The 12,817-nt window shown below is 41.1% G+C and overlaps 1 protein-coding gene across 9 annotated transcripts in view; it reads left to right on the forward strand.

The window, feature by feature from the left end:
* Nucleotides 1–7,441, forward strand: part of PEX5L (peroxisomal biogenesis factor 5 like) — a 270,558-nt gene extending 263,117 nt beyond the window's left edge. For all 9 annotated transcript variants that reach the window (XM_066347076.1, XM_066347077.1, XM_066347079.1 and 6 more), the window contains one exon: nucleotides 876–7,441. In XM_066347076.1, the coding sequence (XP_066203173.1) occupies nucleotides 876–1,080 (205 nt within the window). In that variant the 3' untranslated portion in view covers nucleotides 1,081–7,441. The remainder of the gene's footprint in view (nucleotides 1–875) is intronic.
* Nucleotides 7,442–12,817: the final 5,376 nt, after the last annotated feature.

Here is a 12,817-nt window from a genome sequence, read left to right on the forward strand (position 1 = left end):
ATAAGTGTTCAGTGAGAAGAGTGGTATTCTTATGATTTTTGTGAATTTATTAATATCTTGCTTAATAGAAGACTTTCATTTCTGCTTCTGCATTCAATCTGTTGGGATATTGTAAATCATGTAGTCCCTAGAAAATTCCAGTGTACACTTGAGACAGGTCGAGAGTGAGAGGTAAAAGGAGATCTCAGTAATATTATAAAAATCATTTTAGCCTCACTGATCCTCAGGGTTCACCAGACAACATTTTGAGATTGATTGATCTAGATTAATGATTCAACTGCACCTCCCAAGAAGGTTTTTAAATGACTTCTATTTTCCCTGTGATATAGTCGGGGAAACTGAGGCTTGAAGAAGAGAAGAAGTTTGGCTAAGGCTAAATAATGGAATTCAAGCCCAGATGCTCTCACAACAAATTCCACTCAACCCTAGCTGCCTCCCATATTTCTCTCACTAAGAGGACAGGCTAGCCCACTTTGTTCTAAGTAGCACCGGGTGCTTCCTCTAGTAGAACCGGTAGTTCGCATAAACCCCACCTGCAAATGGGTTACGTTTTCAAATCACTCCCAGTGTAGGGGGAGGGGAGTGCATTCAGGAGTTAGCAATGGTGTGGCAATTCTTCTTCCTCTCCCACCTGACAGTCCTAAAATAAAAATCGCTTTGCTTTTTTCTTTTTCACTACATTTAATGATGATTTTTCACAAAAGAATACTGACAGAATCAGAAAGTTGTTCCATCTGATGATCCAAAATCAGATGATTTGGATCATCTGATTGATGATTTAGGATTTTAGACTAAAATAATCCTTTTTTGTTGTCGTGTTTGCAAACTCTGAAATTTGTTGAATTTTTAAGTGCCTGTTTTTCTACTCTTTTTAGAGAAGCGGTCAGCAATTTTCTCACTGCCCTCAGTCTGCAGAGAAAGAGCCGGAATCAGCAGCAAGTTCCTCATCCTGCCATCTCCGGGAACATATGGGCTGCCCTCAGAATTGCACTTTCTCTGATGGACCAGCCAGAACTCTTCCAAGCGGCCAATCTCGGCGACCTGGATGTCCTCCTAAGAGCCTTCAACTTGGATCCTTGAAGGAAAAGAAAGAATAATAATAAAAATAAGAATCCCTTGTCTGTATACATGTACTGAGAAACACAAACCTATTTTATTATGAATTCCGTAAAAGGTGAAACCAGATGTTCGAACGGCCGTGGATCCCCGATGGAATTCCTACAGACAATGTCCAGTTTCTGTTCAGATCCAAAAGCACAAAATGTTTCCTCAAGAGTCAAGGTCAGACTCGAAAGAAGAATTGAGAGACTCGAGACAAACCAAAATAAAGTAACTATGTGAATAACCTTTTCACAAGTTGCAAGCCTATCGCAAAACAGCTTTGAGTTTTTGTCCCCACTTGTGGCTGATGACACATCTGGAACTTGCTTATAGGACACCTGGAGAAAGCACTGCCTCAGATCAGGGAATTCTGACTATTTCTGAACTGTCCCCTGAAACTCCCCCTTTTAGATGATTGAACGTAGTTTGGGCCAAGGTGCATGCACAACTATTAACTCGACTGAAGAGAGGCATTGCTTAAACCCGTTCCAGTTTGCACAACTATTAACTCGACTGAAGAGAGGCATTGCTTAAACCCGTTCCAGTTTTAACTTTCACTCTAGCTTTTTTGATTACAGAGAAAGAGCTTTGCTGGCAAAAGCAATCTTTGCACTAGAAATTTTTGCTGTTCCCAATTGCACCTTCTTTGGGACTGTATATATGCACTTTAATATCCTATTTATGCCTTGCTGGAGTTTTGTTTTGTTGCTCCAATTTTTAACTTGGGGGTAAAAGATTTGAGAATTCAGCCTTGTTAGATCAATGGGCCAAATAAAAATTCCAGAAAATAGTTTTTCATAGTGTAGGGTTTTGAAGGAGTGTTTTTCTTAAAGCAGATATATAGGATATAAATATGCAAACGCAGATCTTATTCACCTGCTGTCTGGGACTGTATGGACTTAAGCAAGAGATAGGATACCGCCTCTTCATGCATTCTCTGCAGGGCCAAAGTTTGATATCGTGATTTCTATTGAGTTAACATTAACTTGCTTAAATGTCATATTTTACTTGCTCACTAACTGCCCTGCATACCGATATTCCTTTTAAACTGTTAATGTTTTAAATAGTATTTCTTAAGAGTGATCATTTTTCCTAAAAATTGTTCTCTTAATTCTGTAATAATCTGCATTGCTCATGCTTTTGCACTGTAAGTGATAAAGATCAGTATTTTCCAGCTGAATGTTACTGAATGTCAGAAGTTTCATATGAAAGATGCGCGCCCTTTTGGCTCTCGTTTTGAACACTTAACAAGTACCAAGAATTCCTGTAAACAGTGGTGTTCAGCTCATTGATTAGGTCAGTCAGCTCAGTTCTTCAGTTTTGTGCTTGTTGGGGACTCAGTGATTATTTGGAAAAACATCATTTTTTATTAAAGATTTGGAAAAATTGTTTGCAAAATGGTAACCAAAATATAATTTCACCAATGTCTAATTCTAGTCATTTTTCCTAGTAAGTTGTCCCATTCTTCTTCAGTTTGTCTTCTGCCTTGCTCCAGAATCTTCCCAAAAGTAACCTGATCCCAGCTCTCCTTCTTTGTTAGTAATAGCTGGTTATACTCATGATTATAGTTACCAGCAAAACAGCATTTGAGTCGAGATAGCTCATTTGACCAGCAGTTACTTTCTACTGTACGGGGTGGAGGAGTGCACACAGACTGAACTCAAGGTGCAGGTACTAGTTGTCTCCCTTGTTGCCTCCAAAGTCCCTGGCATAGGAAGAGGCCTCAAATAACATGAAACCACAAATCTTTGAGGCGTACATATATTACAACTTAGTTTATAAAAACAAATAGCAGAGGGCATGTGGTGGAAGCTTTGATACGCACAGGCAAAGCTCACTTGCGCATGGTGATACCTCCAGCTGGACAGCAGGAGGCAGAGGACTTAAGGCATTCATCACTTCCCAGTGGTTAACAACCCAGTCTTGTAGGCTCAGAAGCAAAGTACAGCTCAACAATATTTTCAAGAATGGCATTCTTTAGAATTTTAGAATCCTAGGAACTCAGCCTGGGAAGGACTCGTGTAGCCAGCCTCCAACTCATGCCAACTCCCTGTTTGAGTATCCCTGACAGAAGAGCATCCCTTCTCCCTACTCCTGTGCATTCGCACTGGGCAGCTGACTTGCATTCATCATAGTCTATTGGGAACCTCTAAACAAAGGATTCAAAGCCACTTTCATCATCAATGTTATGTTTATGATGCCATTCTAGATAGTTTCATCAGTAACTGAATTTGCAATAATAAAATAGGCTGTTTTCTCAGCTTTGCTGCCACTATATACATGAGATCAGAAACAATTTAAAGCCTGACAGTAGGGTGAATGTGGAATACTTTGATTTAATTTGATTGTTGCTAAGTGGTGGCAGATTAAGGGGCCCCATTCTTATTTTGTTATTTGAATACAAAGCTACTTCAAACTCCAAGGAGTTGTTTTAGGGAAAAGTAAATAATATTCCATTCCCATCATAATTTAGAAATTTCAGAGCATTTTAGTAGGACTTTCTCCAATATACCTAATGTCCATCAGAACCAAGATTTTCATAAACTGTTCCTTGTCAGGAAGTATGGAATTATGGCCCAAAAGATTTTTTGATATTTTTAATAAAATTAAAGTAAAACAGCTACTAAAAAGCAAGTGAAAGTTTATAGAAATCAGAGCACCACCAAAAATTAAGTAGCAAGATTTTAGAACAGTCTTTATGGTATACATCTTTTTTAAAATGTACACATATTTTTTAAGGCAAAACTGTTCTTGGTATCTTATCATGGCATAAAACTGTTATTTATGTTACTCTTTCCATCTGAAAGCGTAAGATGACCTTGGTTCTCTCTGAGGCACTCTGGGAGGGCTTGAGGTTTGGTTTTGTTGTTTGTGTTTTCTTATATTACTCAGTAAGAGCCTAAGAGCTAGCTCTTAAGAGGATGGTGTGATATTTTATTTTATTTATTTAGTTAGTTAGTTTTATTTATTTTAGAGAGAGAGGAGAGATATAGAGACAGACTCCCACATGTGCCCCGACCAGGATCCACCTAGCAACCACCATCTGGGGCTGATGCTTGAATCAACCAAGCTATCCTCAGCACCTGAGGCTGATGCTCTAAACAATTGATCCACGGTTGTGGGAGGGGAAGAGAGAGAGAAGGGGGAGAGAAAAGGGAAGAGAAGCAGATGGCCCCTTCAGTGATGGGCTGAGGCTCCATCCAATGAGCCAACCAGCCAGGATTGATGGTGTGATTTTAAAAGAGTGGCCCTCAATTACATAGATATGACTTTCAAGGACCGATTTCACCAGGAGATTGGATGAAAATGCAGAGAAGTCCAGTGATCACTGCTGAATTTCAAAATATGTTATAACTATATCTAGTAGGCTGTTTGTTTCTCTGTGCTGCTGCATCTTAACATGAGGAGATGGAGGAATAGGGAAGAGGTAAGGAAGGGGTAAAGCATCCACTCACTGGACCAATCATATTGAGTCATCATTCTCTTTGCTTTCTCGAAAGAAAGCGAATGCACTTTCTCGCATTCCTTGAAAGAAAGGCAGATCTTGTCCACTAGGAAACTTTCATAAGAAACTGAGCTCTGCTTTCTCAGCCAACCTGTGTTTCAACTAAAACAGCAATTTAGTGATACTTAACTGGGTTGGAAAGTCCAGGACACACTCGTTTTCACAGTGCTATGCCATTTCCTCATTCTTGTTCTTCAAAAAAGCTATTGTGTTGAATCTTGGGTCCATGTCTAGATATTCATACTAGGTAGAACTTTTTTGTATATTCTTGCTATACAAGTAGGACTTAAACACAATTGTACTAGTCCCACTTATAACAGTAGCTCACAACCTATTTACCATAAACTTTGTGAGCTCCTTGGGAAAATAAAAAGCAAGACGGTCTATTTATGTCTGTTCTTCATTTGTCCCTGAATTCATTGCACAGGCCAGGGCTATGCTTTCTTTCACTTCTTTGTTGCAGTTGTTTTATACTTTGAAATGCTTCTAAAAGCATTCTAGAAACAGGGTATTCTGAAGGCTTAATTTGTGTGCCATCTTTTCGAGGCTTCCTATTTTACAAATTATTACACATGCATAACTATAATTTAAACTTTCTAAAATAATTTCAAATTCCTTCCCTCTCTAGGCTTTATGGCACAGTTTCTCTATCTTCTCAGTATTTATAGAACAGGTTGAACTATAAACTGTTTTGAACTAAGAAGTAGATACATATATATATATTTTGAAGAGTGTTTGGAGATGAACTCTGGCATAAGATTTGTAAAAAGGCAATTTTTAAAAACTAAAACATTTAATCTCAGGTACAAAAATAATGCATGCATTAGTACTTGCAAATCTGCCTACTCAAATATTAACCAAAGCATGCAAAACTAACTTTACTGAATGTAAATTTATGCAGTGCATGATTAAGTTTTATAGGTTAGCTTATTTTTATTTTTCCTTGCTTCTGAACAAGGAAGCATTTTCATAAACTTTGTGTTATAGTTTTTGTATTTGCTTTTAATATTCTACCCTTGAGATTGTTTTCATGTTATCACACTGAATTTTATAGGTATTCACATGTCTGGTTTATGCAGTGTTGCAGCCAGTGCCAAGCTAATCTTCTGAGGAATCCAGGTACTCAGACATCCAAACGATGTTTAACAACACTGAAAGGCATAACAGATCTAAAATTTAAGCAAAATCTGCCTATCTGAATGCTGCTAAACAAAATCACATTGTTTCAGCTCAGTTTGGGGTTCTAAATGCTGAATAGTGCATTTCAAATGTTTTATAAGTTTCGGAATAAATGAGAAATACTGACACTCTAAATAAGATGGGAGGTTAGGGTAATGTCACACACATGAAAACCATTGTAAGGCAAAGTGAACATGGGGCCTTAATATCCACAAATGTCATATATAGCAAGCGTGTGGACGTCACATCACTGTCCTCAACATGGCACTATCTGTATGGTAGGTGAGCTACTTGGATCCATATCCCTTGAGAAACTGGACTTGGTCCATATATCTAAAAACATTGACATTCAGGGGTGATGAGGTGATTTCACTGTCTCTCAGACCAACTCTGAAGTCTTCTCACTGCCTTTTTCTGTGGTCTCTGCTCTATGAAAAAACAAGGACAAGGAGACCAGAAGTATGGGAGCAAAGCTCAGTAAGGCAGGAGGGGTTCTTACATTAGAAGAGCTTGATCACCGCTTCATACACCCTTACACCCCCACACACATACACATGAGCTCAGACAGAACTCCCCAAACACACAGCAAAGACCGTTCTGTGGACACATTAAAGAGTTAAGAGGAGGAAAAAGAAAATTAAAGTGTGAAGTTTAACAGACTCACATGTGGTATTTTGCCTTGAATGAAGTTTCCACAAGCTGTAACCTTTGCAGAAATACCAAAATAACAGGTTCTAGAAACAAGTGCCCCAATATCGGAACTGTTTTCTCAGGACCTTCTCCACAAGAGAAAACTAACTTGCAACGTTGCAGAGTATCATAGCAAAATCCTGACAGATTCAGTGGGACACTTTTAGAAACCTGCCACCAAAATAATATTAAGATGAAAAAAAGGACAGTTGGCTCAACCATAAAACGTGCTTTTCTCCTTTGAATATCTTAGAGAGGGAAATGGCATGACACAAAAAGGAATAAAGAATAGACACTCAACTAGGTTATTTTCACTAAGATACATGTTTGCAGAGATACCATAAAAGACTGCACCATGTGAGGAATGTTTCATGACTGAAAATGTTACAGTTAAAGGTAATTTAGCAAACCTGAATTTTTACTAACTTTCTTTCAATTTCTCCCATATCATCTAACCCAAACCCTCTTTAATTTTCATTGCCCAAATTTGTTTACATCAGTTGAAAAAAAAAAGAACCTGATTAATTTAGTAAACTTTTTATAAACTATAACAAGCATTTATTAACTATTTAGAAAAGACATTTCTATATATTTTGTATATCTATGAATACTGTATAACTAATCTAAAAATACTGTTTTGAGACAAACTCTTCCGTGATGCTTCCTTATTATGCTCAATAATGTTTAAAATCTTGAGATTTCATTTTTAAGCTGAAATAAAGAGAAATTTAACTTTAAATGTTTACATTTAGTTTCTAAGTTAACATCAATCCAAATTAAGTGACCTATAGTAAATTAATGGCAATGGGAGGGGGGTAAAAATTATTGGCATACTACATGATAATATGTCTATGTATTTAGTAAAATATTATGTATCATAGCACAACTCTGTTGGGTATTAAGGCTTCTTCTTCTCAGTAGTTCCCTGTGTTGCTATTTGAAATAAAATTACTACCATAATAATAACCTATTATATTGATGTGTTTACTTTACTCAGTTGGCTTATAATTTACAAAGTACCAAAATTAAGGTAGTATTTTTGTACTATTATTGGAAGCATGCCTTCCCTTTTTTCACATTATTAAATTGTATTTATATTTGTGCAATTTTAAACTATGTTTTCAAATAAACTTTGTGGCTTCAAGATCTTTTCAGAAATCTTTCAAAAATGAGATTTGGGGATCGGAATTACTTCAACGTGAATGGAATCCAATTTGTACTACTGGTTAAAGGGTCATTTTATTAAGTATCACTACACATGATTTTGCATGAGTTAACTGGAATTCAGGAATGCATTTTTAGATATAAAACAAAACTTTAAACTCTTCCTCCTTTGTTAATTTTTTAAGACTAAAATATTATTTCAACTAAAATTGAATTTTGTGATTTTTTTTTAGAATAAAAGTATTAAAAATATTTCAGCTTTAGGGTCTTTTCTTTCTTTTTTCTTTTTGGTCAGCCAATAAATACTCAAGTATCTACTATGTGTAGGTACTGTTCTAGTGCAGGACAGTAGTTAAGGACATTAAAAAGAACTTGCCATTGAAAAGCTTCCATTTTTGTGAGAGATCAGTGAATACTTTAACAAAAAACAATGTTATATGGTACAAAGTGCTACAAGAACAAGGCAAATAAGGTATTACCTATCGGTGATCAGGAAATGTTTCTCTTAGGTGACATTTGGGCTCAGATTCGAACGGCAAGTAGAAGTCCCCCAAGCAGAGTGGGGACAAGCATTCCTGCAGAGCCGACAGCTAGCACAAGATGCCAAGGCTGGAATGAGCGCTGTGTGTGTTCAGGGAGAAAGGAACCAGGGCGGAGAGGGCTGTGAGTGTTCAGGGAGAAAGGAACCAGGGCGGTGAGGGCTGTGTGTGTTCAGGGAGAAAGGAACCAGGTGGAGAGTGCTGTGTGTGTTCAGGGAGAAAGGAGCCAGGTGGAGAGGGCTGTGTGTGTTCAGGGAGAAAGGAACCAGGGCGGTGAGGGCTGTGTGTGTTCAGGGAGAAAGGAACCAGGGCGGTGAGGGCTGTGTGTGTGCAGGGAGAAAGGAACCAGGGCGGAGAGGGCTGTGTGTGTTCAGGGAGAAAGGAACCAGGGCGGAGAGGGCTGTGTGTGTTCAGGGAGAAAGGAGCCAGGTGGAGAGGGCTGTGAGTGTTCAGGGAGAAAGGAACCAGGGCGGTGAGGGCTGTGTGTGTTCAGGGAGAAAGGAACCAGGGCGGAGAGGGCTGTGTGTGTTCAGGGAGAAAGGAACCAGGTGGAGAGGGCTGTGTGTGTTCAGGGAGAAAGGAACCAGGGCGGAGAGGGCTGTGTGTGTGCAGGGAGAAAGGAGCCAGGTGGAGAGTGCTGTGAGTGTTCAGGGAGAAAGGAACCAGGGCGGTGAGGGCTGTGTGTGTTCAGGGAGAAAGGAACCAGGGCGGAGAGGGCTGTGTGTGTGCAGGGAGAAAGGAACCAGGTGGAGAGGGCTGTGAGTGTTCAGGGAGAAAGGAACCAGGGCGGTGAGGGCTGTGTGTGTTCAGGGAGAAAGGAACCAGGGCCGTGAGGGCTGTGTGTGTTCAGGGAGAAAGGAACCAGGGTGGTGAGGGCTGTGTGTGTTCAGGGAGAAAGGAACCAGGGCGGAGAGGGCTGTGAGTGAAGGAGACCTCAGGAGATGCCCTGAATGTGGGAGACCACCAGAGGCCTTCTCAGAGGAGGGTAGAGGATGATTCACCCTGAGCAGAGGAGAGCTGCCACAGAGACAGAAGTTTCTGTTTCCAAAACGTTTACTAACTACAGTCCTTGAGTGGTCAGATGGGTGATGCAGGGAACAGGCTCAGATGAGGACTGCCTATGCCAGGGGCTGGAGCACCCCCTTCTCCCTCTTCACTGCCCCCTCTTTTCATCTGAGGCAGCACTTAGCCTTGGTGGAATTCTATTTTCTCCTCTGTAAAATCAAGCTGGGCACCTTTCTTTCCTGCTCTACTGTTAGAAGGTATAAAAAAAAATCCGTCTGCCTAGTGATGAGTTGCAGCTCCTCTCCCGAGCCCTCGCATAATTCAAAACTTCTTTATATGTATGTCTCCTTCCCCACCGGGAAATAACATGCCAGGCACAGAAAACTTCTCTCAACATCCAGAGCTGTATATTCAGCTTCCTACTCAACATTAAATAGAGGTCTAGTGGACATTTCAAACTCAACATGTCCCAAACTGGCCTGCTGACCATCCTTTCCACCCTCCCCCAACCCCATCAAGCCTTTGCTATCTTAATGGATTGTACATTCTTTAGTTGCTCAGAACAAAAACTCTGAAGTCAGCCTTAGCTGTTCTTATTCCCTCACACCCCACATCCTATCCGTCAGGAGATCCTCCTACTGGCCTTACCTTCAAATGTAGCCAGAATCTGACCAACCTTACTATATACCCCCTTTCCCCCATCCATCTGAGCCTTCTTTCTCTCTCACCTTGCTCACCACAGTAGCTCTTGCTTCTGTCCTTGTCCTTCTATCATCTAGCCTAAACAAAGAACAAACCCCCTGAAACCTCGGTCAGATGAGGCCATTGCTCCGCTCAGGACCCTGCAACGGCTCCCCACTGCACTGAGTCGAGCCCTCCCAAGGGCCCCTCGGACCTCCTCTCCCCCTGCTCTCCAGCTCATGCCTTACTTTCTAAGCCCTGGCCTCCATGCTGCTTCTCCACACAGATATGTCCCCACCCTGGAGCCTCTGTTCCAGCTGCTCCCTCTGATGAGCATATCCGTCCCCCAACATTCATTTGGATGACATTTTCTTCAAGTTTTGTGTAGCAGCCACCGGGTACGAGAACAAATGTCGTAGACTTTCAGGAGTTAAGATGTTACTTTATTGGCCAGTTTAACCTGCGCAGGGGCGAACTTCCGAGATGTCGGAGACACCGTGCCCACAGGAGCTGCAAATGGGAGCCGCGCCTGGAGCTTACAGCCAGGCCCTTATATATCCTAAGTGAGCAAGCATAGTACAGAAGCAGATGTGGCAGTTTAGCTATTGGCTAGGGAGGTCACACGCAGCATAGCAACAGGGGCCGGCATAGCAACAGGGGCCGGTTTTAGCTTAGTGGCGAATTTCAAACCTAAACTTCTGATAAGGGTCTCTGACCTTCTCTGTTCCCAGCCTCACAGGAGCCATATCAGCACTTACTGTCCTTCAATAGTTACACTCTTTGGCAGCCCCAGTACTCCCTGAATCTAACATTTTGGTTCAAATCTCACCTCCAAACTGCCTTCCCTGAGTGCCCTATTTAGCACCACAATCTAAACCTCCACCCTGCTTTACTTTTTTCCCATAGCATTTAACATCTTTTGATTATATATTTTAATATCATTTACTAGTAACATTGTTATTTACCTATTTCTTTTGTTTAGTATTGGTCACACCTTAGTAGAAAATAAACTCAAGAAGAGCAGAGATCCTTGTCTACTTTGTGCACTGACACATCTAAGAAAAACAGCACCTCACACATAGTAGATGTTTAGTATTTATTGAATGATGAACCACACTATATAGATTAACAAAATTAACGGGCTTAAAGGCATTTTTCTCTAGAAAAATACTTTCGAAAAAGTTATCAATGTTGGTACAATTCTGATTTTTTTAAAAAAAATGTTTTAAGACTTAAACAAAGGGTCAAAACCTCCATAGGGTCAATATGCTGATATATGTATATAGATTAAAATGGCAATGTAAAATAGCACAGTAAAAATACTGCGTTCACTAGATGGGTCAGATACTTCACATAACTCATCACAAGTATTATCATGCCCACTGCACAGATGAGAAGACTGAGTCTCATGATATGAAGTGCTTACCAAGGTACATAGCTAATTGGTGTTGGGAACGGGGTTTAAACTCATCTATATGCCTCTACTTTCGCTGTTATACACCCTGCCTACCTACGTCACTGCCTTTTCCTAGTGGAGTGTTAATTGTTTGCATAATGGGAGTAACTCACCATTTTCCTATAAAATTTCCCTCTATGACTGAAGTCTGTCACTGACTGCATTTAAAAACCAGGACTGTAAGTACAAATAATGCACACACACTGGCACGATGGAGTCCAGCAGATGGCTGGGAGCAGCAGCTGCTTGCACCATCTCCCACAACGCTTAGGTCTTTGAGACATAAATAATGCCTCACTATCTCAATCATTCCTTTCACCTCTTATTCTTCTTAAGAAATATATAGCACAATACTAAAGTTGGTCATTTTACTTGGATTTTAAAAATAGGTTCATTCTTTTTACAATTGTAAACATTAAATTAACATGTGCTAAGTAGCAATTAGCACACCATATATGGTAGGCAAAATAATGCCTCCCAAAGATATCCACTCCTAATCCCCAAAACCTGTGAATGTATTTACTTTACATGGCAAAAGGAACAGTGCAGGTGACTAAGTTAAGGACCCCAAGATAGCAAATTTATTCAGGCTCTCTGGGTGGGCCCAGTGTAATCTTAAAGGTCCTTATAAGTGGGAGGCAGGAGGACCAGTCAGAGGTGTGACAGTGGACAGAGACACTGAACTGATGGCAATGCTGTCGGGGAGCCCTGAGCCAAGGTATGCAAATAGCTCCTAGAAGCTAAAAAAGGCAAGGAATGATTCTCTCCTATAGCTTCCCTGCTGACACCGTGATTCTAGCCAATAAGATGCATTTTCAGGCGTCTGACCTAGTAAGTGCATTGTGTTGACCACTAACTTTGGGCTAATTTGTTATAGCAGACACAGAAAACTTACACAGCCTAGAAACCTGGTGTCATAGAAATGCTGAAATCTCGTGCTGCGAGTCGTGTCGATTCTGTTGGTCGCTGTGTTAAGGAGGCGCCCAGCCCTGGCCAGTAGGCTCAGCGGTACAGCGTCAGCCGGGGCATGCAGAAGTCCCAGTCAGGGCACACAGGAGAAGCGACCGTCGGCTTCTACACCCCTCCCCCTTCCCACCTTCCCCTCCTCCCCCCATAGCCATGGCTCAGAATGGTTCGAGCAAGTTGGCCCGAGCACTGAGGATAGCTCCATGGCCTCGCCTCAGGCACTAAAGTAGCTCGAGTGCCAAGCAATGGGGCAACGCTCCAGATGGGCAAAGCATCGCCCCAAAGAGGGTTTGCCAAGTGGATCCCGGCCAGGGCACACGTGGGAGTACGTCTCTGTGCCTCCTCACCTCCCATTTAATTAAAAAAATAAAAAGGAAGTGCCCGGCACACCAAGAGTCAGGGAACTACAGAAAGGTCTGTTGACTCCAATATTCAACTTGACATTCAACAGAGAAAGTCTCAAAGACATCAGACTCCTCCTTGCCTTGGCCTCTTTCTTCTTCACAGGGTAACACTGGCCAGGGCTAATGT

This window comes from Saccopteryx leptura, chromosome 8 (assembly GCF_036850995.1).
Source record: "Saccopteryx leptura isolate mSacLep1 chromosome 8, mSacLep1_pri_phased_curated, whole genome shotgun sequence".
Taxonomy (NCBI): domain Eukaryota; kingdom Metazoa; phylum Chordata; class Mammalia; order Chiroptera; family Emballonuridae; genus Saccopteryx; species Saccopteryx leptura.